The sequence below is a fragment of the Ambystoma mexicanum genome, chromosome 3p (genome assembly GCF_040938575.1).
Source record: "Ambystoma mexicanum isolate Mex_15411 chromosome 3p, UKY_AmexF1_1, whole genome shotgun sequence".
In the NCBI taxonomy this organism is placed as follows: domain Eukaryota; kingdom Metazoa; phylum Chordata; class Amphibia; order Caudata; family Ambystomatidae; genus Ambystoma; species Ambystoma mexicanum.
In genome coordinates this window covers 140,738,830-140,761,748 of record NC_090925.1, presented here as the reverse complement: position 1 = coordinate 140,761,748, position 22,919 = coordinate 140,738,830, and the positions used below count along the sequence as shown (strand labels likewise).

Sequence of the window (22,919 nt, the reverse complement as noted above, 5' to 3'; positions counted from 1 at the left end):
TAATGTCCATACTCCTTGCGCACATGTGTGTAAATTTGGGGTAATGTACGGTATTGCAAACCAGTTAAAAAGTGCAAAATATCGCCATTTCTGAATGCAAGCCCCCAAGAAGAGCAGAGTTTGAACAGGGTATACCTCCTGTGATATGTGATGGGTGCATGTAATTTCAAACCACTGTGTAGTTATGAAATATGTATTTGGTTCAAATCTAGATTTGTGTGTAAGTTGACAGGAGGAGTGGACTCTCTGCAGGCTGTAAAATGACATCACTCTGACACAACTTAGCTCCCCCAATCAAATGAGAAATGGAAGTTTGACCAATTAGAAGCTGAGAGAGAGGTAGGGTCAGTGATGCTAGAACACACCCACAGTCTAAACACATAAAAGCAGACAGACAGGACAGATAGGGACCTTCATTTCCATCTGCCGCTGGAAGCTCTGCCGGAAAAATCCATATTTACCTCCATCAAACCTCCAGAGAGACAAACTAGAGACTTCAAATCCCTCAATCTTCAGAATCCAGAGAGAGAGCAGACCCAGATCACTGTGAAGTGCAGAGACCAGAGTCCCGTCTAAAACCTGACCAGATCCATGGCGAGGCCCATTTCACTCAAGAATATAGTGTGAGTACCTAGAAAACTGTGCAGAACCAATCTCCTAGTTAAAATAATATAATTCAATCTAGCTTAATCTAAGTAGAACTGTCTCCTAACTGTCACCTGTCATTTGCATAGCTGTCACCTGTCATTTTCTAGTTGTAAGCTGCACTTGTCTTTTTGAACTTTAAAATTTCAAATCTGAAAAACGACCTTTATTTAATCGCTCATATCTCCGTGACCGTTTGTGCTAGAGACTTGCAGTAACTTTCATCTGGAAGCTGAGATCCTAGGCTTTCCTAGGACCCCAAAACGATAGTGATAGTCCTTGTAGTTCCTCTGTAATCGCACCAGACGCATTCGCGAATTTTACCGCGATTTGCAAATTTCTCCACTTGCAAAAAGATAGCTGCTTTTGCTTTCCTCTGAAAGAAATTCGTTTAACCTGCTAATCATTCCTGAATCATTGCAAGAGTGAGCCTGGACTAATATTAACTAGATACCACTCACCCTGAACCTCTGAAAGGGAATTAAAAGCATTTCCAGCATATTTCTCATCCATTGCTAGCACATATAAAAGCATTTGGGCCTGTGTTTTCAAAACTCCTATCTGTTTTCTTTAAGCGTGCTTGGGGGGGATTGAACTGAATTACATTGATTGCATTTCTGAGAACTGTGTGCTTTCCTCCCATTTCCTTGCATTGCATAAAGAGGGGGGGAGTGAATAGCCTGAGAAAAGTGATTACATTGTTTGGTTGAAATCATATTGAGTATTTTCTGTACTGCATTCATTGAATATTGCATCCACCTGACCTTACATAAAGCATTCTGTACCACCTTCTTCTTTTGTTCCTATTCACCTGTGTGCTACCTTATCCATTTCATGTCAACTCCTTATTGATTATAGAGAAGCGTGTTGGTGCCAGATTCTCCGTTGTTAATCTTTATCATATCAGATTAAGTGTGCTATTCAATTATTAATTTATTATAAAGTGTGATATATATATATCTATTGTTTAAATTATCAAATAAACCTTTTAACTTGCAAAACAGAACTACTTCTTGGCTCAGTGGGGTCAGGAGGATTCCAAGAGAGGGGTGTTATATAGGGGTAGTCATCCAGAACGCATGAACTGGACATAAAGATATATCAATAAGGGTTTTCATTCAGTATTATAGACTAGGCGTTGACTTAGCTGTGGTGTTGAATTGAATCCTCTTACAGTACAAGTGCCAGGGTGTTACATTGGATGAGGGGGAGCTGACATTACAATAGGTTGTCTATTGTGACGGTTGGAATATTATTTTTCAATATTTGCAAGAGCTGATTGCACCAGTTAATGTTTTAGCTAGTGTCTAAGGGTCTAGTGAACGCGTTATGTATTTCCAATTACGTGTTACAATTTACATTTTTGTTTTGTGATTGCCAAGTGGTACAATTTACATGATTTGTTGGTTGTGAGCAAAGTGCAGAAAGGCTTTTGTGTCTATTCACTGTGTGCAAGGGAAGCGCAGTCTGTTAGGGTTCACCTTTTACATGTGGCAGCTTCAATGGGTTGCTAAGGTGCACAGCTCTTTCATCAGTTAATTGTGAGATAGAAGTGAGATACTGTGTAATAGCTTTTTAAAATACAGTTATAACTCGAAACGTGTCTCACACAATACTATCACGCCCCAAAGCTATGGGGCTTTGTGAACTTCCAATGTTGGCAGGCCATGCACGGTGTGATTTGTGTGTTTTCTCAAAGATAACACATGTAGACAAAGCAGTGTAGCCAAGATTTGTTCATACAAAATGAAGGAATTGTGGAATCTTTATTGGGCACAAGTGCGGGCTTAAATGCGGGAGCTGCCATTACAATATGTTATGTATTGCGGTGGATGGGGAATTACATCTGAATATTTCAAAGAGGTGATTGCTGATATGTAAAAGATGTCTGCTTCTGATTCTATATTCGTTTTGTATTTATTTAGAGACACCATGTATTGCAACAGCTGGACTCAACACGCCCTAGGCTGTTTTGGGGAGCTAACCAGCGCCAACTGTTTTGATGTGCCAACAAGGGTGAATGGGCACCCCGGCGATGGAGAGTGGCTTTTCTGGCTCTTTAATCGACTGCTGCAACAGGTACCTTGGGAATGGGCGTGGCTCTTGGATGCTGCAACTATCCACGAGCCCAAGGAACTGCGATGGAGCCCATTGTTTTTTTATCACAAATGGTCATGCATTTGGCCCGCCGTCGCTATCTAGGCAACAATCATGGAATGCTGTAGGTTGCGTCATTGACACCCCCTAGCCAGCACTACAGGATGGGATGGTGGACACAACAGTTTTTAAGTGTGAAGTGTGAAGCAGTGTCTTGCAGGGGCCAGGGATGGGCCGCCATATGCCAGATGATTGATTACAACATTTAAAGGTAAGGCATGTGTGATACACAGTGGATGGGGGTCGAGGGGGTTTATACAGCCTTTAAAGCCATATTGTTGAGGCAGATATACAAAGATCACACATATTGGGTAAGCAGTGTAGCCGAGATTCTTGAAAATAAAACTTATTTTAAAAAGGTATCTGAATATCACGATGTGCTGATTGGTGTTGTGTATAAGATTCCCTATTCTGATTGTATATTTTCTTTGTCATTTAGACACACCATGAACTCTAACAACAGGCTTGCGCAACTAGCAGACACTCTGTATGTGGGCGGGACCACCGGCAATCAGCAGATGCTGATAATGTGGATATATGTTTCCTCTTGGAGGCCAGTCGTTGGCTTGCACGGCCGTCAGATGCTGAGGATGTGGCGAGATTGTCAATGGATGGGAATGTTTATGTGCATAACCAATGGTAATTCATAGCAGACTGGTTTATTTGGTTTTGCGAAGGGGGCTGAGAGGTTTCATGACTCACCAAGGGCCTCTCTAGATGCTTGAAAACGAGAATCTGCGGTTCTAGATGTCTGTACATGGAGGTGTATAGGTGTGGCATGGATTGCTAAGTGTTTCAATGACCCACAATCTGCAGTCTTCCAAATTAAATTACCACTGTGCAAATAAACAATGCCCTTTGCATATTTTTGTGTGGCCTATAACTACAGACATTGCAAAGCGACATTGACATTTTTATCGTACGTTTAGCGCTTTACAAATAATGGAGAACAAAAGAATGTTGAGTGGTGAACTGCATCATGCAAAACCGGAATAATTTACATTCTGAAAATGAAATATGTACAACAACCGGAATAATTTACATTCTGAAAATGAAATATGTACAACATTGTGATCTTGCAATACTTGCGGCAGAAAAAATGTAAATAGTGTGTGCAGCAAATGCACATTTTGTATGGGTGGTTAAAATTTAGAAAATATGAGCATGCCCCATTAATCTACCATCACACAGCTTTCTTTGATGACTGCCGCATGTCTGTGTTCTGGTGCTATGGTCTTGAAATGGTGTATCCACAGCATCACATTGTCATCCTAAAATGTTTCCCAAAGAGGTGTAGGCGGGTCTAGAGGGACATGTGACTAGGTGTTTCTGTTTACAGAAGAGGGGTTGTTGATGGCGGTGTTTCAGTGTTGAGCAAACATCAAGTGACCGGCTGGGTGCATTTGTTAAATAGTCAGGGGAAGCGGCAGCCCTCTCACTGTTTCTTAATAAGGGTACCCACTCCACGCCTCATAGCAATGTACTGTAAATGTGTTTTCTGTGATGCATCAAATACATCTGCATGCCTTCAACAGTGTGTCCAGTGTCGTTTGCCACCACAATTGTGTGGTAACAGAGTTACAACTGAGGGTGTTAAGTTTCAATGCTCTCATAACACAAACATAGCACATAGCTCTGCATTTGACAGGTGAGCCATTGTTGGTGAAAAATTATCGCTCAATGCCTGTACCGCGCAGTGTCATCAGGGAAAGGCAGACAATGCTTTTGCGTGCTTTCTGCCTTTCGCTGGTGGCAGCATTCCTGTCAGGCAAGATGCAGTACCCTTTAGGGGCACTACAATAACCTTGACCTTCTGGCAATAGGGACGCAACCTTTGGTATAAGTCTGAACTACACAGGTTGGTAGTGTGGTCGAGCAGCCAGGCTTATCTCAAGAGGGGTCAATGTGAGCAGTAATGTTGCGACACAGAGTTTCACAATGCAGTTATCCAACTAAACACTTATACTCAAGGTTTCTTGATAAAACATTTATTAATTTATTTCACAGTCAGTTATAAAAGCCTTCTTAAAGAAGGGAGCAAACACATGTAACACTTAAATACACTTCAATAAAACACACTCTGTTCCTCTAAATCAGATGATACCCATTGGGGATGGCACACAGACACTTCCTATACCCTCAGGTGACTTAAATAGCTAGGACACTGTGGACATTGATTTATCACTGGTACATTTAGAGTAATTAGGAGTTTGTGCAAAAGATAGAATAGAGGAATAACATAAAGTTTCACAAATAATACAGAAACAGGTAAGTACTTCTAGAAACCTTCCAATGCAGAATACATAAACCCTTTCCTGGGGAAAAAGACAGCACAGAGTCAGAGGTACGATGAGTCACTCAAGGAGCCAAGACAGCCATGTCAAGGGGGACTGAAGATCTTCTTTGCAGGTAAGTAGAAAGTCTTTATCAATGTTTGTAGAAATGTTTGTAGAAAAAAAAGAACACTTGAAGGGCCACAAGCTGGGAGGCTTGTGAAGGGCAAAGCTTTAGCAACTCTGCAAGGTAACCAAGACAGGTCTCAACTAGAGGTAAATTCTCTTAGACTTTACAGTCCCTCTGGTTTGAAGAAAATGCTTCCAGCTGGCTTCTGTTCCTGTACAGCTCTGCAGATTCCTGGGCCTCAGTCATGGGGACAAGAGGGAGGACGTCTGGGGACTCCTGCTCTGCAATGGGATGGTCAGCGGCGGCAATGGCCAAACTTCGATTCAGCGGCCATTCAGTGTTTTCCTAGTGCTCGGGTCCGACTTGAAAGCAAAGCACACAATCTGGCGTTCCTCTCCCTGGCTCTTCGGTTCCAGTAGCAACGGCAGTGGAAATTACAACCAGCTTCGAGAGGATGTCCAGGTGGCTTACTTTGGAGTTGATTGGTCCCACCATCTCAAAAGGGAGAAGTCGTCCTTGCAGGGCTTCTCTAGTCGAGGCGAATTTGTAGCTTCAGTACAGCAGCAGGGCTTCACCGGGCAAACCAACGGTCCAGGACTTGCAGCAGGCGTCTCTTCCAGGTTATTCTTCGGATTCCCTCATCCAGTGGTCGACTCTGCCTTCCAAGCCGAAAAGCCTAGCCTTTTATGCAGGTTTCTCCCATTCATTCCAGCCTAGCTGTCAATCACACAGCAGCGTGGCAGTCCTTGCCAGACAGCCAGATGACCAATCACCTTTGGGTGCATTCCTGTAACCAAGGGGATTAATCAAAGGGCGTTTCGGGCACCACCCTCACTTCCTGCCCTAGCCAGACACACTGGAGCCAGAGGCGGGCTTCACTTGTGAATCCTGCCAAAGACAAAATGAACAAAGAGAACAAACCTGGTTTTGCGCGCAGAGTAAATCTCAAGGACCTTCCCACAAAGAAATGACGTAAAAAGATGACCAGGGCCATTTTGACAAAATGGGCACCCATGGGTGCCTAAACGTGGCTGCAAACGCAGCTCGCGGTGAAAACACACAATGGTAGTAAAAAGCAAACCACTGTCACCAGCCATTAATTGTAGAAAGGGTAACATAAAAATGTTACATGAGAAACTAGACAAAGGTAATACTAAGAAACCTCTCCAGCACTCTATTGTAAAATAGTGTGTGCTGGGTCTAGAAAGTTACAAAATGTAAGTAAAGTCAATTTCACTTCACTGCTCTTGGAAACAGTAGTTTATCCAGGCGAAGGTATTTAAACCGTTGGGGAAATTAATAGACTTCCCTGTGCCACTGCACTGGAGGTGCTGTGTGACCATATGTAAAGATGACGCCTAGGGTGTTTGTCAGACTATAAAGTCAAAAAGAAACACAGAAAATGAAACATAAACTAAATGAGAGATTAAAAGTCCTAAAGCCCAGCAAAAGAGCTGGGGGTCTCTAAGGTAGAAGGGAATCGGCACATTTCTGAGGATTCTCCCTAACAATTCTGCTATGAATTACCATTGGTTAGGCAAATAAACATTCCCATCCATTGACACACTCGCCACATCCTCAGTGTCTGACAGCCGTGCAATCCATTATGGTAATCACAGTGTAGCAACCCATCTCTACCAGACAGCAGTTTTGCAAAACTGTGCATGTGAGGATGCAAAACGTTTAGAATGTGCGTATACAACATCACCCCTCCTCAAAATGGAGTACAGCGTGGTAATAAAAGCCTTAGAATATACTATCTAATCCCTTGAGTACTAATTAGTTGTGCACGAGTTTGTGGAAATGCAGCAGAATGTCTGAACAAAGAACAGTCATGAGAGGGGCAGAATGTAGAATGATAAATTGCCATATAATTCAATCACTCACGTTTCATTTTGAAAAGGAGAGCCATCCACCCAAGTCCAGTTATGGTGTCCTGTGAGCCATATTTTATGCAGTCCGATCCAGTAATTTTCACGGCTATCCTTATAGCGAATGATGGTTTTCTGCAGTGAAAGGAAACCGTTTATTTGTAAATAACAGACAAAAAACCGAAGTCAATGTACTTTGAATGGGTAATATGTCAAAGTTTCGAATGACCAAAGGGTCAAAATCAAAAGGACCGAAACCAAAGGGTCGAATTTTTTTTTTTTTTTGGGGTGGGTCGGTTACCCCCCAAACCCTTGTTTTTGGTGCAGAAACCACTTTTTTTTGACTATACGAAAACCAATAAAAAAAATATATGTAAAAAAAAAAATTCAACCCTTTTGTTTTAGGTCCTATTGACCCGATCCTATGGCATTCGATCCTTTTGGATTCGAAACTTTGACCGGACACCCTTTGAATGTGCTTGCTTTGGTGACTGCCTGCTTTGGTGACAGTTCGATTCAGTACCATTGTTCTTTCCTTCTGATTTCCAAGCCTTCTGCTGTTTATAGCCCTGTGGTTTCATACTATAGAGGTTATTTTCTAGCATATGTATGAGATTAATAAAGCGCAAAGGGGACACACCTGTGAGATTACAAGTAAAATTGCGAGATAGCAGAGGGGGATTGGGGCTGAGTGGGGTCATCTGCGATTGGTGAGATGTTCTTTGAAGAGTTGGGTCTTACTCTCCTTCCTGAAGTGTAGGATAGAGGGGGGCAGTCTGTTAGGTTTGTGCTTAAGTGTGAACAAATTCCCTCTTTGCCATTTTCTTCATTTGCACTATGAAATGCAAATCAAAGAAATAAATAGCAGGCAGAATCCACTGTACACCTCCTTTTTATACCTCATGATGCAAATTGTGGAAAAGGCATCTGTCATGGTGCTTGTGGTCTCATGCAAGAGGAATGTGATCAAGCAGTTTGGGCAGGGTGCCCCTTTTGGGGTAGGACAAAGCCTAATGTGCATATGGCCTTTCTCCTTGCTGTAATGGCTTGGCAGGTTGAAGAACGATGGTCTAGAGGGTTGCCCTGAGCTATGACAGAGTTTAGGATTAATTCCAAACCATCAGCTCTTTTGTTTGGTTTATGCAGGGCAGTCAGAATTAGCGATGGATCCCCATGAGTAGTATACGATAATACCTTTAGTCATCAAGCTGAGCTTGACAGGTTTCCACGCCCCTTTTTACCAGATTCCCGCGTTTGTTTTACTGAGACTGCATGTCTTTTTTCTTGTAAAGCAAATGTGGGGTTCTGCTTACAAAGAGTCCCGCATTCATTTTACAAGAAAAAAAAATAGGCTTGCAGCCTCTATCAAATGATTGATGGCAGACTTGGTTTAGGCATTTTTTTTTTACAGCAGTAGCACATATACTGCTCCAATTAAGCCATTAACTTTCAGAAGGTTGCTTTGAAATAACTCTGGAAGGTATTTGCACTACGTTTGATGTTGTTGCTGTTTGATAAGGCTAGCTCAAAGAAACACCAGGAGGCTGTGTTTTGGGCAGGAATTGTGTGGAAACAGCCATAGGCATTAGCATGGCCATGGGCAGTCGCTGGATGGGTAAATAACCAGACAATGCCTACAAGCTTTGTGACCCGCCTCATATCCCATCCTGCCCCTAGATGTACTCCTGTTCAATAGTTTTGGCTTACGAGTAGCGCTAAAGCCTAATGGCAAATACGGGGGCCCCAGCCGCAGATATCTGAGGTGTAAATATGTTTTTTAAAATACAGAAGTAACTCGCAGATGCAATTAACTGCAGGTTACTTTTGTATTTTAAAGCATATGTATTCAGCAGCCCTGGTCAGCACTATAAGCCTCATATTTAAGTAGCGCAGCAAACTGTACCCCCAAAGGTCCCCATATGTAAATGGCAACTCACTTTCTTTTGTGAGACTGTTTGAATAGCACCCAAGGAGAAGGGTTATGATCAAATGTGATCGTGTACATTTTAAAATAATATTTATTCAGCAACACTGGTCAAAACTACCTGGGGCATGCCTGTGGCATAAAATTGTCTCGGTTGCCAACGTAAAATGTGGCCCACCAATGCAAAAGGGCCATTCATTTCTTTTGTGACTCTGTTTGAATAGTACCCAAGGGGTTATTTTTGATAAAACGTGTGGCAAATTGTACATTTTAAAGAATATTTATTATGCATCAACGCTGTTCATAACTATAAGCCTCATTGTGAGTTAACTCATCAAGCTGTCCCCCAATGTGCCCCAGTGGATAAGGGCCCCAAGCATGCCGTGTTGTGTTTCTTGTGCGCACATGTGTCTGGCGTCCCTGGGGTCGGTCATTTGCTGTATGGGAGGCCCAAGGTTTATGCAGTTTTTTTTTTTATAGCAGATGAATATGATGCATGGGATGTATGCTTGGAGGACATCAGCATCAATTCGGAAACTCTTATCGCTATCCTGACCGAAAACGGTTTTGCTATAGATGCTTTCGGTGTGTATTATTAATATTTATTACTGTAATATTCGGTATCAATCTGTAATTAATATTGGATATTACTATCTGATATTAAAATTGAATCAAGTCATATTTGGGCATTAACATCAGCTGTTGATCTTTAATAATTTAATATTGGGCATTAATATCGGCTTTTGATCATTAATATTTAATATAATATTTGTAATTAGCTTTTGATTTTTAATTATAAATTCACAATAACATATGCAGTTTCTTTATTTTTTAGCAGTGACGCACATATGACAAGACCGATGACGCTCAAAAGCTTGATGCAGGGAGGTCTGACGCTGGGCCTTCTGAGGCTGGGAGAGAGGCAGTGTGCATTTTAGCAAGTAACTGCTGCTGTCACTTTAGATATGTTTGTTAAAGGTTGAACCCTGCAAAGCCTGTATGCCTTTTTTATAGAGGCCTGGGTGTTTTTCACGAATTGCGTCTTCAGTGTAAAATATGATTATGCAGTTGAAGCATATGGCGTCCATGTGGATCCTGTGATTTTATTTTAGATCCTCATGCTGGAGATCCAACGGCATTGGTTGCTGAAGTACCAACGCCATCAACTTCCCCATCAGATGCCCATGCTCGAGGACCAACGACATCAGCTGCCGCGTCCACACCACACGCTGGAGGCCCAGCACCAACGGCTGTCCCGTCATTAAAGCGGAAGCAACCACCGGGTATACACATTGTACGTTTGTATGACTACTAACCAACAAACCTTTTTTTCCACAGCGATGGCCCTTTAATATTTTAATGGGGGTTTGTAACACTTTATGTTTACCCTAGCATTTCGTTGTAAAGTATTGCTTGGTCTGTTTTTTTCTCTAATACAACGCTAAAACTGTTTTTTCTTTTGTTTAATTTTAGGGGCTTGTGTTGCATCGGAGGAAGAAGTTATAGCGCAAACAACCTCTGTGACCTCACCACCGCTCACCCAGACGTCTGCAGGTCAGCCGCATACACTGTCGTTGTCCAATGGCAATAGGCTTGACTCTGTGTTAGATGAGGCGGTACAGATCCTTTTAAATAAAAGGAGCCGCTTATCGCTTAACAGGGGGCGTGTGGGGCAGGATTTGCAAATGTTCTAGTTACCTCTAACCCTCAATGTGTTATTGTTCCCAACAACCATATACCCCAGCCTATTGAACCTTCCAGACCTGTGCACACACCGCCTATTGTAGCACCTGTGAATGTTTGACCTCCCCAGGAGACACAGCTCAGGGGTGTCATTACACAGCACCCGGGGCTTCCAGTAGTGGGCTCCGAAAACCTTTTAGCCAGAGTCCCTTGTAGCCCCCGCCCGTGGACCCCGAGTTGTGGCGAGATCACACACCCTCATGTGTACTACCCAATGAGCCCCAATGGTGTAGTATCTGGTAGTCCTCATCCGTGGTCGCCCGGCTGTGGAGAGATCACACCACCCCATGTGCACTCACCAATGAGCCCCAATGTCGTAGTCTCTGGTAGTCCCCGCCCGTAGTCCCCTGTCTGTGGAAAGATCACACCACCCCTTGCGTACTTACCTATGGTCCCCAACCATGAGATAGAGGTTACTGTTTCTGAAGATATAGAACGTGTGGGGGTTCACCCGAGCACCAGTGTCGCCCTAGATTTGGACCCTATTATAATAATTACTGATTCACCCATAAAATAGTTGGCCATACTTATTTCAGATTCCCCCTTAAAAATAGAGTGTCAAGACTTTGTATACGCCTCTGTTATCATTGGATCAGGCTATGTCCGAAACCTGTGGATCTGTCCTGCAGGGGACCCAATAGTGTAAGCAAGCAATGCTGTACAACCGTCATTTATTGTGCAGAGCGTAATATATAGCCCTTAAATACCCCAAAGCATATCAATCTTAATACATTGAATGGTTTTGTAAATATTTGTGATTCTAAAAGGGATAGGGTTGTTAAGAAGTTATTCCGTACCCCAGGTTTAAAAAAAAGGAGAAAGGAAAAACATTTATCAGGGTAGCAGAACAACTATAGATTATGATGCCAGGATTTTAGCTTGAGACGTAGGCTTGGTAAAAAAGCTCTAGCAGATATGCGTAAGTGTGTGTCCAAGGCCAAGCACGTCCTTTACACGAGGGAATCTAAAAACAGGCTGAACACCTCAGCTAAAAAATTATGAAAAATAAAAGACCCCTAACTCTTAAAAACAAACTAAAAACAAAGAAACTGCTGCTACAAAAGCATATACAGAACAGTCCTGCTTTTGAAGACCCTCCCCCAGAGCCTTTAAGACCAGGTATAGACCCCAGTCTGTGTACAGACGCTACCTACTTAAGCGCAGAACCTAAGACACCACGGTTAGTGTTGAAAGTTACAAACACCCCCTCAACCAGGTTAACAAACGCTGCATCCCTGTAAAATATTTACTGCCACGCCGTTTAAAATGGTTTCAAACTCGCAGGCATCGGAAAATGTTTCTGAAACGCTTGAGAAAAGCAAAAATAATCATCATGCAGCGCTCACTTAAAGATTTAGAGGCAGAACCCCAAAACACACCCCCGCAGCCCGAAACGGGCACAGTTTTTTTGCAGAGTATGGGCACATACCAGAGAGAGCTACCAAAGTTTAGAAGTGTTGAACACTATAAAGTGTTCCGCTTTGTAAATTTAGATCAATTAAGATCAACAGGACAGGGGTTATTAATGATAACCGAGGTGGTTGAAAGGCTTGTCTCCCAGATTCTTGAAACGGTCGAGCCTAATGATTTCGTCCAGATACACCTAGACAGCACGGTGTTAAACAGGCCTCTTTTCACCAGGAGTTCATTTCGGCAGACATTTGATGTTTTGCAGTTTCTAGATAACATTGGAAAACTGCTACAAAGTAAGGTTGATCTCGTCGTAACCGAGCCATTGAGAATCATGTCTGTGGTTGTCCGCTGTAGAGAGGGAGGCGTGTACAGACTCCTGAAGGAAACCCTTTACAGCATGGTTGTGTCCAAGAAGAAATGCTGGCTCTTGGGTTTTAATTACGGGTACTTGAACATATGTATGGCTGCAAGCATTATAAGGCTGCTGGAGCCTAGAATGGTTATGGACGGATACATCCAGACAAAGGCTATAGAGGTTCACAAAGTTCTAGGTATACCCCCTGATATCATGGTTGGCTTTAATCAGACCATCCAGCTTATAGCGATTTTGCGATCCCGCAAAATGCCACGAAAACGGCCGTTTTGTGCAAAATGCCACGAAAATGGCCGTTTTGTGCAAAAATAGCAACTTTAAATTTTTTTTGTTTTTAAATTATTCCGCAAAAATTACTGTTTTAAAAAAAATATTCAGGGTGCCAGGTTCTCAATTTTCATCACTTGCGCCCAAAAAAAGAGCAGGCCAATCCACAAGGGACACATGAATGGGCCATTTTATATATGCATCCATTCAGATGGCCTTTTTCACCTCCTTCATCAAATAAAGTGGTGTTTCTGCCAATTTAAAATTGCATCACTCATTTCCAAGAAAGATTCACTTTTAAATGTGTAGAAATTGTAGGCAACCCTACGCGCACGGGATGTGGGGTTGCTACAGCATGACAGGGTCTTTCCTGACCCTATCATGCATTCCTTTAAGGCATGAACGGCTGCTGTGTCGCTTGCATTTCTGTTCCTCAAACAGGATAAAAATGCATTTTTTGGGTCACATTTTACAGTGGCAGGCCCCTAAAGGGCCTGTCCTGTGAAAGGCGCTGGGAGCTTGCAGAACACTGTTGGGAGAGCGATTCTATTCAAGGTACTACCCATTTTGACGGCAAAAATCGATCGAATGGTACAATTTGACCTATTTACTCCAGTACTATTCGATCGATTTTTATAAATACGGAACATGTGTTGCGGGGGTGTCACCCGCTCCCCAAGTTCAGTATTATTTGGGTTAGGGAGTTGCAGGGGTGTTCCCCACTTTTGAAAATTAGAGGCGGGGACAGAAAAAAAAGAAAATAACGAAAAATGGACCCTGCGAGGTCGGATCCGACCCGCGTTAGAGGGACGGATCTGACAACGCAGGGTTGCAGGGGAAGTGGCAGCGACCAAGCAGTTAAGTAGGGGAGAGGGTGGTGGTGAAAGGTACATTTTGGGTTGTTTGGCTGAAGTGCAAATCAATTTGCGGCGAAATGGACTACTGTCAATTCCGCCGCAAATAATTACACTTCGGTCAAACAACCCAGAACACCATTCAAGGCAGCTGGCCAGCGCACAATGTGCGCTACAGCTCAAGCCTGTGGAAATGCACCGGTCACCTTTGAGAATAAGGTGACCTGCTCATTTGCAAAAATGGGTTGTCTAAAAATAGCATATCCTCGGCTCCATTTTTAAATGCCCCATTTTTTGAGGGTCTGGATCAAAATCTACATTTAAAAAAAATAAAAAAATGGTTACACTATGAGAGGGAAAGGAGAGAGAGGGAGAGTGATGGGTGAGATGTGAAGAGATAGGCAAGACAGCAGAGGGAGAGCAGTGGGCCAGAGGAGGAAGCGGTGCACAAGAGAGTAGAGGAAGCAGTGATGTGATGGGCCCAAAATCTGAGAGCGAGCGGAGGTTACAGAAAGTAGAGGGAGCGTGTGGTCAGTGAACCAGAAAGCAAAGAGGAAGCGGTGGGCCGGAAAGTGGAAGTGAGCTGCAGATTGGGAAAAAGGATGAGGGAAGAGTGTGATAGAATGGGAGAAAGGATGCAAGATGCAGAAGCATCACAAAGAATTAGGGACTGTATATTGTGGGAGGAATTGTAGAGTGTAAGGTGTGAGTTGGGAGTATGATTGGGAGTGTGGCAGGTGATGGGCAGTGCATATTGTGACTTGACAGTGTGATATAGCACGTGAGTATTTGTATGACAGAGTGAGAGGTTCAGGAATGCAAGTTGTGATGGGGAGTTGGTGAGATGTGTGGTGTGTGTTGGTGAGAGAGGTGTGTGGGTGTTTGGGGGATTGGAGAACATAGAAGGGGAATATTTTCAGCATTACAACTGATAATGATCAATTTAGTTAATACTATTAAATAGGCATGCACATTAAACCAAGAATGTAGCCAAATCAAAAACTGTTCTGCCAAGCCAGAGACTCCTATTAAATTAATACAAAAGATACATAATAATGATACCCTGGCTCTCTTGTATCCTTGCACTCTGCCTATTTCCTGCAATGTGGCAATCTTACACCCTCCAGTTAATACAAAATGTCCCACAAAAATGCTGCAATAAATAAAGATTTGTGCCACAAAATGTGCCGTTTCATGCCGCAAAATTTGCCATTTCATGCCGCAAAATCCTGGAAGGTCTGTTTAATGAATAATGAATTGCGTTTATTTGAAGACCACTTTGGCGTACCTATCAAAATACTGTATAATGAGGACTGACTTTGGAAATACCCAGCAGGTGACAACGTTAATAAGAATACTATATATGTTTTACACCACGATCAGCACTATAATGGAATTTTAAATCTTCAGGGTTTCCAAGGGGCTTGAAATGTATGCCCTCATTGTTGTCATATATACAGCAATAAGGCGGCTCACAGGTGCCACTTACACTGCAACATGTGTCAGAGAGACGGTTGTGTGGTGATCAGTGAATCAGACTTTAAATGTCCCTGGTGTAAAACATTTGCCCGGTCCAAAGAATGTCTTCAACAACACATTGAAAAAGCATCTCAAGGTATAGCCGAATGTCATCTTAAAACAGACTGCAGGTCCTGCGTCCCTTTTATAAATGTCAAGAATAACTGTAAGGGTAGGTTCTGTCCATGATGTGATGTGGAAATTGTCTCCCTGGATGAACACCAGTGTTATATGACACCCCCAGAAGCTGTAGCCAAGACTGGGAAATACATAATCTTTGACATGGAGTGTATGCAGGAGACAGGCATACACATCCCGAACTATATCTATTCCAAACATCTCACACGTGAAGACTTTTGGGAGTTCGATGGTCCTGACTGTGTCAGACGATTTATCACCACATTTCTGGCTGTGAAATTCCGGGGGTATAGCTTTCTGGCTCACAACAGTCAGGGCTACGATGGCTTCTTCATAATACAGCAACTGATTAAAGAGAGAGTCGACGTCAAACTTATAACTCAGGTTGCAAAGCTGAAGCTCCTCGTGGTACCAGACCTTAAAATTCTCTTTATAGACAGTTTCAATTTTCTACCCATGAAGTTAAGCAAACTGCCTAAGGCTTTCGATTTCCCAGGGTCCAAAAGTTATTTCCCACATTTCTTTAACACCGTCCAGAATCAGAATTATGTTGGACCCATCCCCCATGTTGAATGTTATTGGTTAGAATACATGATGCCTGCCCACAAGGAGGCATTTCTTAAATGGTATACAGAGGCCAGAACACAGGTTTTTGATTTTAAGAAAGAACTAAAAACCTATCGTTGTGAAGATGTCAATATTTTGAGAACAGTCTGCAACAGTTTTCGAGACAGCATCATAGACCTGACCCGAAAGGTGCACACTATAGAGAACCTTGAAACCCCCGGGATGAAGATAAAATGTGTTACCTACGTCGATCCCTTTGCATTTATCACCCAGGCTAGCATGTGTATGCATATATACAAACAGCTGTTTCTAAATTCTGAAACAATAGTCCTGAAACCCCCAGACATGTACCACAGGGAACAAAAACGCGTCTCCACACCCTCCATCCAGCGGCTAATGTATATGTCTGAGCAGATCAAGACACCTATACAACATGCACTGCGGGGAGGAGAAAACAGATCGGCCCTTATTTTCTAGACAGCTATGTTTCTTTAAATGGGGAACAACAGGCCTATGAGTTTAATGGGTGTTTTCATCACGGCTGCCCACAATGCTATAAAAAGATGACTATAACACCCTGAAGGCGTGTACTTATGATCATCTATACAGGAGAACTCTTTTAAAAAATTATTTTCTTGAGACCCGGGGCCTGCGCGTTATTATGCTTTGGGAGCATGAGTGGGCAGAAATGTTGAAAAAAGATTCAGACTTAAAGGTTTTTCTTAAACATAAGGATTTACCAGAAACCCTAGAACCGTGTGATGCTCTTTTTGGGGGTAGGACTAATGCCATCAAGCTTTATCACGAAACAGCCCCTGGTGAGAGGATACACTACTACGACTTTACCATCCTTTACCCCTTTGTCAACCATTCAAAACCCTACCCTTAAGGCCACCTGCTTTATTTCCCGGTCCTCCCGCAGAGGGTTTCTGGTAAACTCATGTTCCCTTTATGTATGCCCTGTGCAGAGTCAAAATAGACTGCAAAATGCACACACATCGATGAGGAACGCTCGATCAAGGGTACATGGTGTACCGTCGAGTTAGAAGTAGCCTTTCAGAAAGGGTATAGTCTGGGCAAGATTAATGAAATATGACACTTTGAGAAAATCACAGTCGAACCGTTTGCGAGTACATTCGTATGTTCCTGCAAAGTAAACAGGAATCTTCAGGATACCCTGATGGTGGTGACGACCCCGCTTCCCGCCAGAAGTACATAGATGAGTATTACACACATCAGGGTATCCGATTAAGACCAGAATTCATGAGAATAACCTCTCCAGGCTGCAACTGGCTAAGCTCTGTTTAAATTCATTATGGGGTAAGTTTGCTCAGAGAACAAATTTACCAAACACTGCTATCATAACCAATCCTGACAAGTTGACAGCCTATCTTTTTGACGCTGGTTATGACATTTCAAGCCTGCAGTTTATAGATGAGGAAACGGCGTGCCTCTGTTGGAGGTACGCTGAGGAGTACCCAACATGTTCCAACAATATAAACATATTTATTGCATGTTCCACAACCGCTCTTGTCCGTTTGGAGTTGTATACCATCATGGACACTCTCCAGGAGCGGTGTTTGTACCATGACACTGATTCAGTCATTTTTGTTAGTGCCCCCGGTCAGGGGAATCCCCCACTGGGTGATTATCTGGGTAATCTAACAATCGAATTAGCTCCTGGTGAGCACATCATAGAGTTTGTTTCTGCAGGGCCCAAAACATATTCCTATCCGACATCCTCAGGGGCGGTCTGTATGAAAGTAAAAGGCATCACTTTGAACATCAGCAACAGCATGGAGATTAATTTTGATAGTTTGAAAGAGTTAGTGCGTGAGTACACTTTATAAAACACTACCGAGACGATTGTGGTGCAGCAGCCATCCATAGTGCGGGAGAAAAAGCAATTGGAAATTAGTACCCAGACGCTGCAGAAGACTTTGAGGGTGGTGTTTGATAAACGGGTGCTCGCAAACGACTACAAAACATTACCCTACGGCTACTGTAAAGGAAACATTGCGTAAGATGGACACCTGATTTCAACACCCTTTTTCATGCGTGTTAGCAGGTCCTTCCAGTTGCGGTAAAAGCAATTTGATTAAAAAGCTCCTCGAAAATGCCCACACGCACCTGATAATGTCATTTGATTTTATTCTTGCTGGCAGCCCCTGTATAATGAACTGTCCACTAAAACACTACACCTGAAGTTTGTGGAGGGCTTACCAGATTCTCTGAATGACGACCGGTTGCTACCACCAAGCCTTGTTAATATGATTATCGTAGATGATCTTATGATGGAGGGTGGTCATATCTCTAAACTGGAAAAGGCATTCATGCAGTATTCGCATCCTCGTAACTTTAGTATCTACTACATTGTACAGAAAGTATTCTACAAGGGCAAGGGCAACCGTTCGATAACGCTAAACACCAGCTATATCATTCTTTTTAATAACCCCAAAGATAAACAACAGCTCTCAGTTCTAGCGAGACAGATGTATCCGGGTAACAGTGGTTTTTCAATGAGGCCTTTGAAGACGCTACCCGGAAACCTTATGGCTACTTATTTGTGAATTTGAAAACAAACACCTTAGAGGACTACCGATTGCACGCAAGTCTTTTCTATCCTGATTTACCGGTCGTTTACATAAAAAAGGTCTCTAGAAAAACCTGATGAGGAGAAAAGCATCCCTCATTAGTACCCGTGTCCGACCATCATGACGGCAGGTATACGTCTGAACTATGCTCTCCTTAAAATGCTAGTAACTGCACCACCCTAGCAACGCAAGGCCATTCTGTGCTCAGCTTCTGATGATTTAGTATCGGCTATAGCCGAGATTGCCTTCAACACCATCAGGGGGAACGTTCCGCTATCCAACCGCCAGTTAGGAGTTTTAAAAAAGAAGAAGCTCATCCTCAAGAAACTGGGTGACAAACGGGCCTTCATAAAAGTTAAAAGAAAACATTTAAAACAATCCGGCGGTTTCATAGGATCGCTACTAGGCCTTGCATTGCTTCTGATCACCAGGCTTCTAGGGGGCGGTTAATGAAGCACAGTCAGATGATGTGTCTGGTTGACAAGCGTCAGCTGGATGGCCTGAGCACCCAAAACCGTTAAGAATTTGATATTTGAAAATCAGCAACCCTATGACGTCATGATTTATCAGACTAGGACAAGGTTACCCTCTATTCATCTATTCTCCAAAAATACTTAACACATTTTAGACAAACCGAAAATGAGATGAACAAACTAACATTGTACATGCCCCCTGAAGAGCCCACAAGCGTCGGCAACCTAAACCCCGGACACCCAGTTTCTGATCCCCTGGTGGTGGAAATCCTGAACACCATTTACCCCCCTATCGTAAAAATGCTGAACTAATGTTGAACAAGATGACCAGTGACATGGGGGTTGTACCCTGGAATGCAAAGGGGGAGTTTGTATATAAAGGGGCAGCTGTCAAAGGTTCAAACGTCCATGATTTAGTTTGCAGCATTACCAATCTTCAGGGCTTTGGAAAACACAAAAAACCAAGATGCTGGGATTTGTTCATGCAATTTGCTGCAGACTTAAACATTCCTGCTACTTTAGTGGGAAATATGGGTCATTGGGAGCTGCTCGAGACCTTGAAAGATTCTGGTATTAAAATCCTGCCCTAAGATGCTGATTGCCTAGATATTTCCTTAAAGAAAAAAGAAAAAGAAACCCAAACGCGAGCCCTGGTTTAGTGTGTAACTGTGTGTTTTTAAATTTTAAGAACCAGACATAGTATTTGTAATATTTATATGTATATGGGTTTATGTAAATGCTTTTTATAAGTATACCCAGCCATATTGATTAAACAAAGGCGCTGTTTATAATAAAAGATGTGTTTATGTAAATATTCTTTTCTGGTATACCCCTTCAAACTGTATAAACAAAGGTTCTGTTTGTAATAAAATACACTGATTATTTATACCAACCACATGTTTTGCGTCTAATTATTTCAAGCATGTCTAGCACAGCATTTTTGTTTTTAAAATATTAATTAAACAGTACACAAATAAGAAGAAGACAATTGTTTAAAAGTACTAGATGTTTTTTATTTAGACCTGTACACATTTCTACTGTTTAGTAACAAGCGTACATTTCTTACAAAAACTAAATACATTTACAGAGGGCCTGAGATATTTGCGCTTGTTCACAAAATCCGTAACCATCCGATCATTTTGTCTGAGATCAAGAGAATAGGTTTGCATAACCTCCCGCAACGACTAGTTCTCAGACAGTTTAGATACAAAGTAGCAAGCGTGTTTCCCACATGCTACGGCTTCAGAATGCTGCACCTGGGCTCTATTATAATGTAATACGGGTGCTATATGTTTAACATAGTCCAATAGAGCGACGTCTTATATACGGTGGCTTGGAAAGCACCCCAACTATCAATAATAGTTATTGCATCAGTGTCTATAAACATAGCTATCCAATGTGTGCCTTCTTGATGCTGGGGATCGGTGTTCACCTCAAAGCTGATGGGCTGCTCGCCAGGTATATCCCTTGGAATGTTATCACACGAATACACACCCCAAATGTTTTCATAGCATGCTTATTTTACGCAGGAAGCGCATGATCTGGTAGGTATCCATTACATATCATACAGCACCTGCCACTGATTGTTGAGTTCTATGACCGAGTCAAATAGCGCCATAATAATAAGATTTACAGTGGTTGGTAAATTTGCAGCAAACCGGACCTCGATGCACAAATTACCATTCCTAATCAGATTATAATGGCCTGATGATGCATTATCGGGTCTCAAATCAAAGGCCAACAAGGTGTAACCGCCGTCGTAGTCGTCACACGGTATCACAAATCCTTTATCACGCATGTGCTTGCCGCTGATGGAGACTAGTCACAGATACTCCCTAATCGTATTTTTTTGTTGAAAACTCGGGCTGTAGGCTTTGACCGGTATGACGACCCCATCCTTAAAAAGAGCAGCGTATTTAATGCTGTAATGTTTAAAATTAAAGGGATTGCTCCTGTAATCCCCTGAAAAAGCAGTATTACCCACAAAACCAATAACGATTATTTTAGGACACTGTCCCACGAATAGGTTTTCTAGACTGGCGACCCGACTGCCCGCTGATACACTGAAGATTTTCAAGGATGTCCTCTCCACGGGGTATTTCAAGATAGATACTTGTAGAGCATCAGCATGATACTATTACCAGTTATCACTGTTAAGACAGAAGGCATCTTTATTTTGAGAGAGTTTAATTTTCAGATCAACACCATTCACCATAAGTTTCTCCTGGAAAAACAGATCAGTGTGTAGATGTTCTAGTACATCAACATTTCTGCTACCTGTCGCATACGTTGCTCTCTTTATAAAGCCCTTGTTGTTTCCATATAAAGCATAATCCTCCATATGCCCCGCTGTGTCCTGCAAAAAGCCCTGCAGTGAGTTGCATGCACAAAGTGTCATTGCAGTAGTTCAGAATGCTTTCTATGTACGCTCTATAGGCGTACATATTGTCACTCTGTGTAATCATGTGATCGCCTAGAGTAATGTCCACCTGGTTGAAAAGGGCGGCCAATGGGTAGGCAATCGTGGCGACCTTAGCAGCAGCTCTGATAGCTGTCCCATTCTCTTTTGTTATTCTACAGGTTAGGCAGAGTAAGATGTCATTCAGATCCAGGTACGTCTCCGTTGAGCCCGATACGTAAAACTCGATGGGCGCTAAAGGAGATAGTGCCGCTAAGGGCGTAACTTCCATGAAAAAACTGTTTTCGATGCTCGTCTGTGTCGGGGTATGGCAAACAGGTTTAGTTCCGATTTCACCCTTTCCCCCGAGGCACAAAGGATAAAGGCCATCTTTTAGAAAATATTGATGCTGGGTCTGTTTTTATTTCATTTGCCCCGTCCGTTCTTTGTCGTGCATTTTCTCTTCTGAGTGGCTTTAGTTGTTGATCTTCGTTTTTTATGCAGCTTCGGAGGCCCCCGTCTGTGCGTCTTTTCTTTTTGCTGGGCTTTTACTCACATAAACCAGGCCAGAACCCTCTTGTGCTGGTTGGTTGAAACGATTTGCGACGGAGGTTTTTGCAGTAAACACTGCATCCTTAGCAATGTTTGTAGCAGCTGTTTTCATATGTGGCTTGGCTAATTCAAACCCTTTGCGCAGGAGGGGCATGGCTCTCCAAAAAAGACTTCTGAAAATACTTCATAGTCCCTCACCATACATCACTGGCGCTCCTTGGAAGTAGGGCTGATTTCCATAACCAGCCTGTCTGCTGTAATAATCCCTATAAGCGTGCAGCTCCCCGTAATTCTTCATGATTACCATGTTCTAATTGTCTTCCTCCCATCTAGGGCGCACGTGTAGTTTCACTAGGACCTTCCTGTATTTAAAAGAGACCAGATCACCCTGATTGTCCCTTATCTGTATGTTGATAGTGTCAAAATGAAACTTAGAAACAGGAATATAATCAGGTTTCATGTATTGTATATTAACAATGCTGTTATTTATACCCTTGACTTGTGCGGTTCGCATCAGGGGGGCGTATGAGTCGCCAACCCTTTGATATTCTACCATATTGCTGTAGATCATGAGGCTGTAAAATCCACCATCAATTATCTGCACATGTTTTGTCTGTATTTTTAGTATTATTTTTTTATGTTGAACGTTCCCCAACACCATAGAAAGTTTCCTGCTACAAATAAACTCCATGGTAATATCGAGCGATCTTACAAATACTTTCCGCCGGGAGTTATTTAGAAACAGGTGTATATCTGCATAGTGCTCGAGGCTTGCGATCGATTTGTTGATAGTATTTAGCAGCGCTTGTATTGTGGGGTAGAAGCCGTGAGGAAAACCCACGTTTATCAATTCAGCAGGTTCTCCAAGTCTGATTGTATACCAGGAATCATTTTTGTCCAGGGTGTCCCACGTATGGGGTACTGAATCTCCATCAACCCCGCTTCCAACTGACCTTGTAAATTAATGGGCTTAGCCAGCTTAACAGAATAATCTGATATTTCGTTGTTGGGGAATATATCTAAAGAGGC

The 22,919-nt window shown here is 42.6% G+C and overlaps 1 protein-coding gene across 1 annotated transcript in view; it reads right to left on the bottom strand.

Annotated features, from left to right (window-relative positions):
• Nucleotides 1-22,919, bottom strand: part of LOC138580167 (C-type lectin domain family 2 member D-like) — a 227,957-nt gene that overhangs the window by 56,400 nt on the left and 148,638 nt on the right. Inside the window, exon 4 of the mRNA XM_069650497.1 lies at nt 7,093-7,211. Coding sequence (XP_069506598.1) covers nt 7,093-7,211 — 119 coding nt within the window. The remainder of the gene's footprint in view (nt 1-7,092; nt 7,212-22,919) is intronic.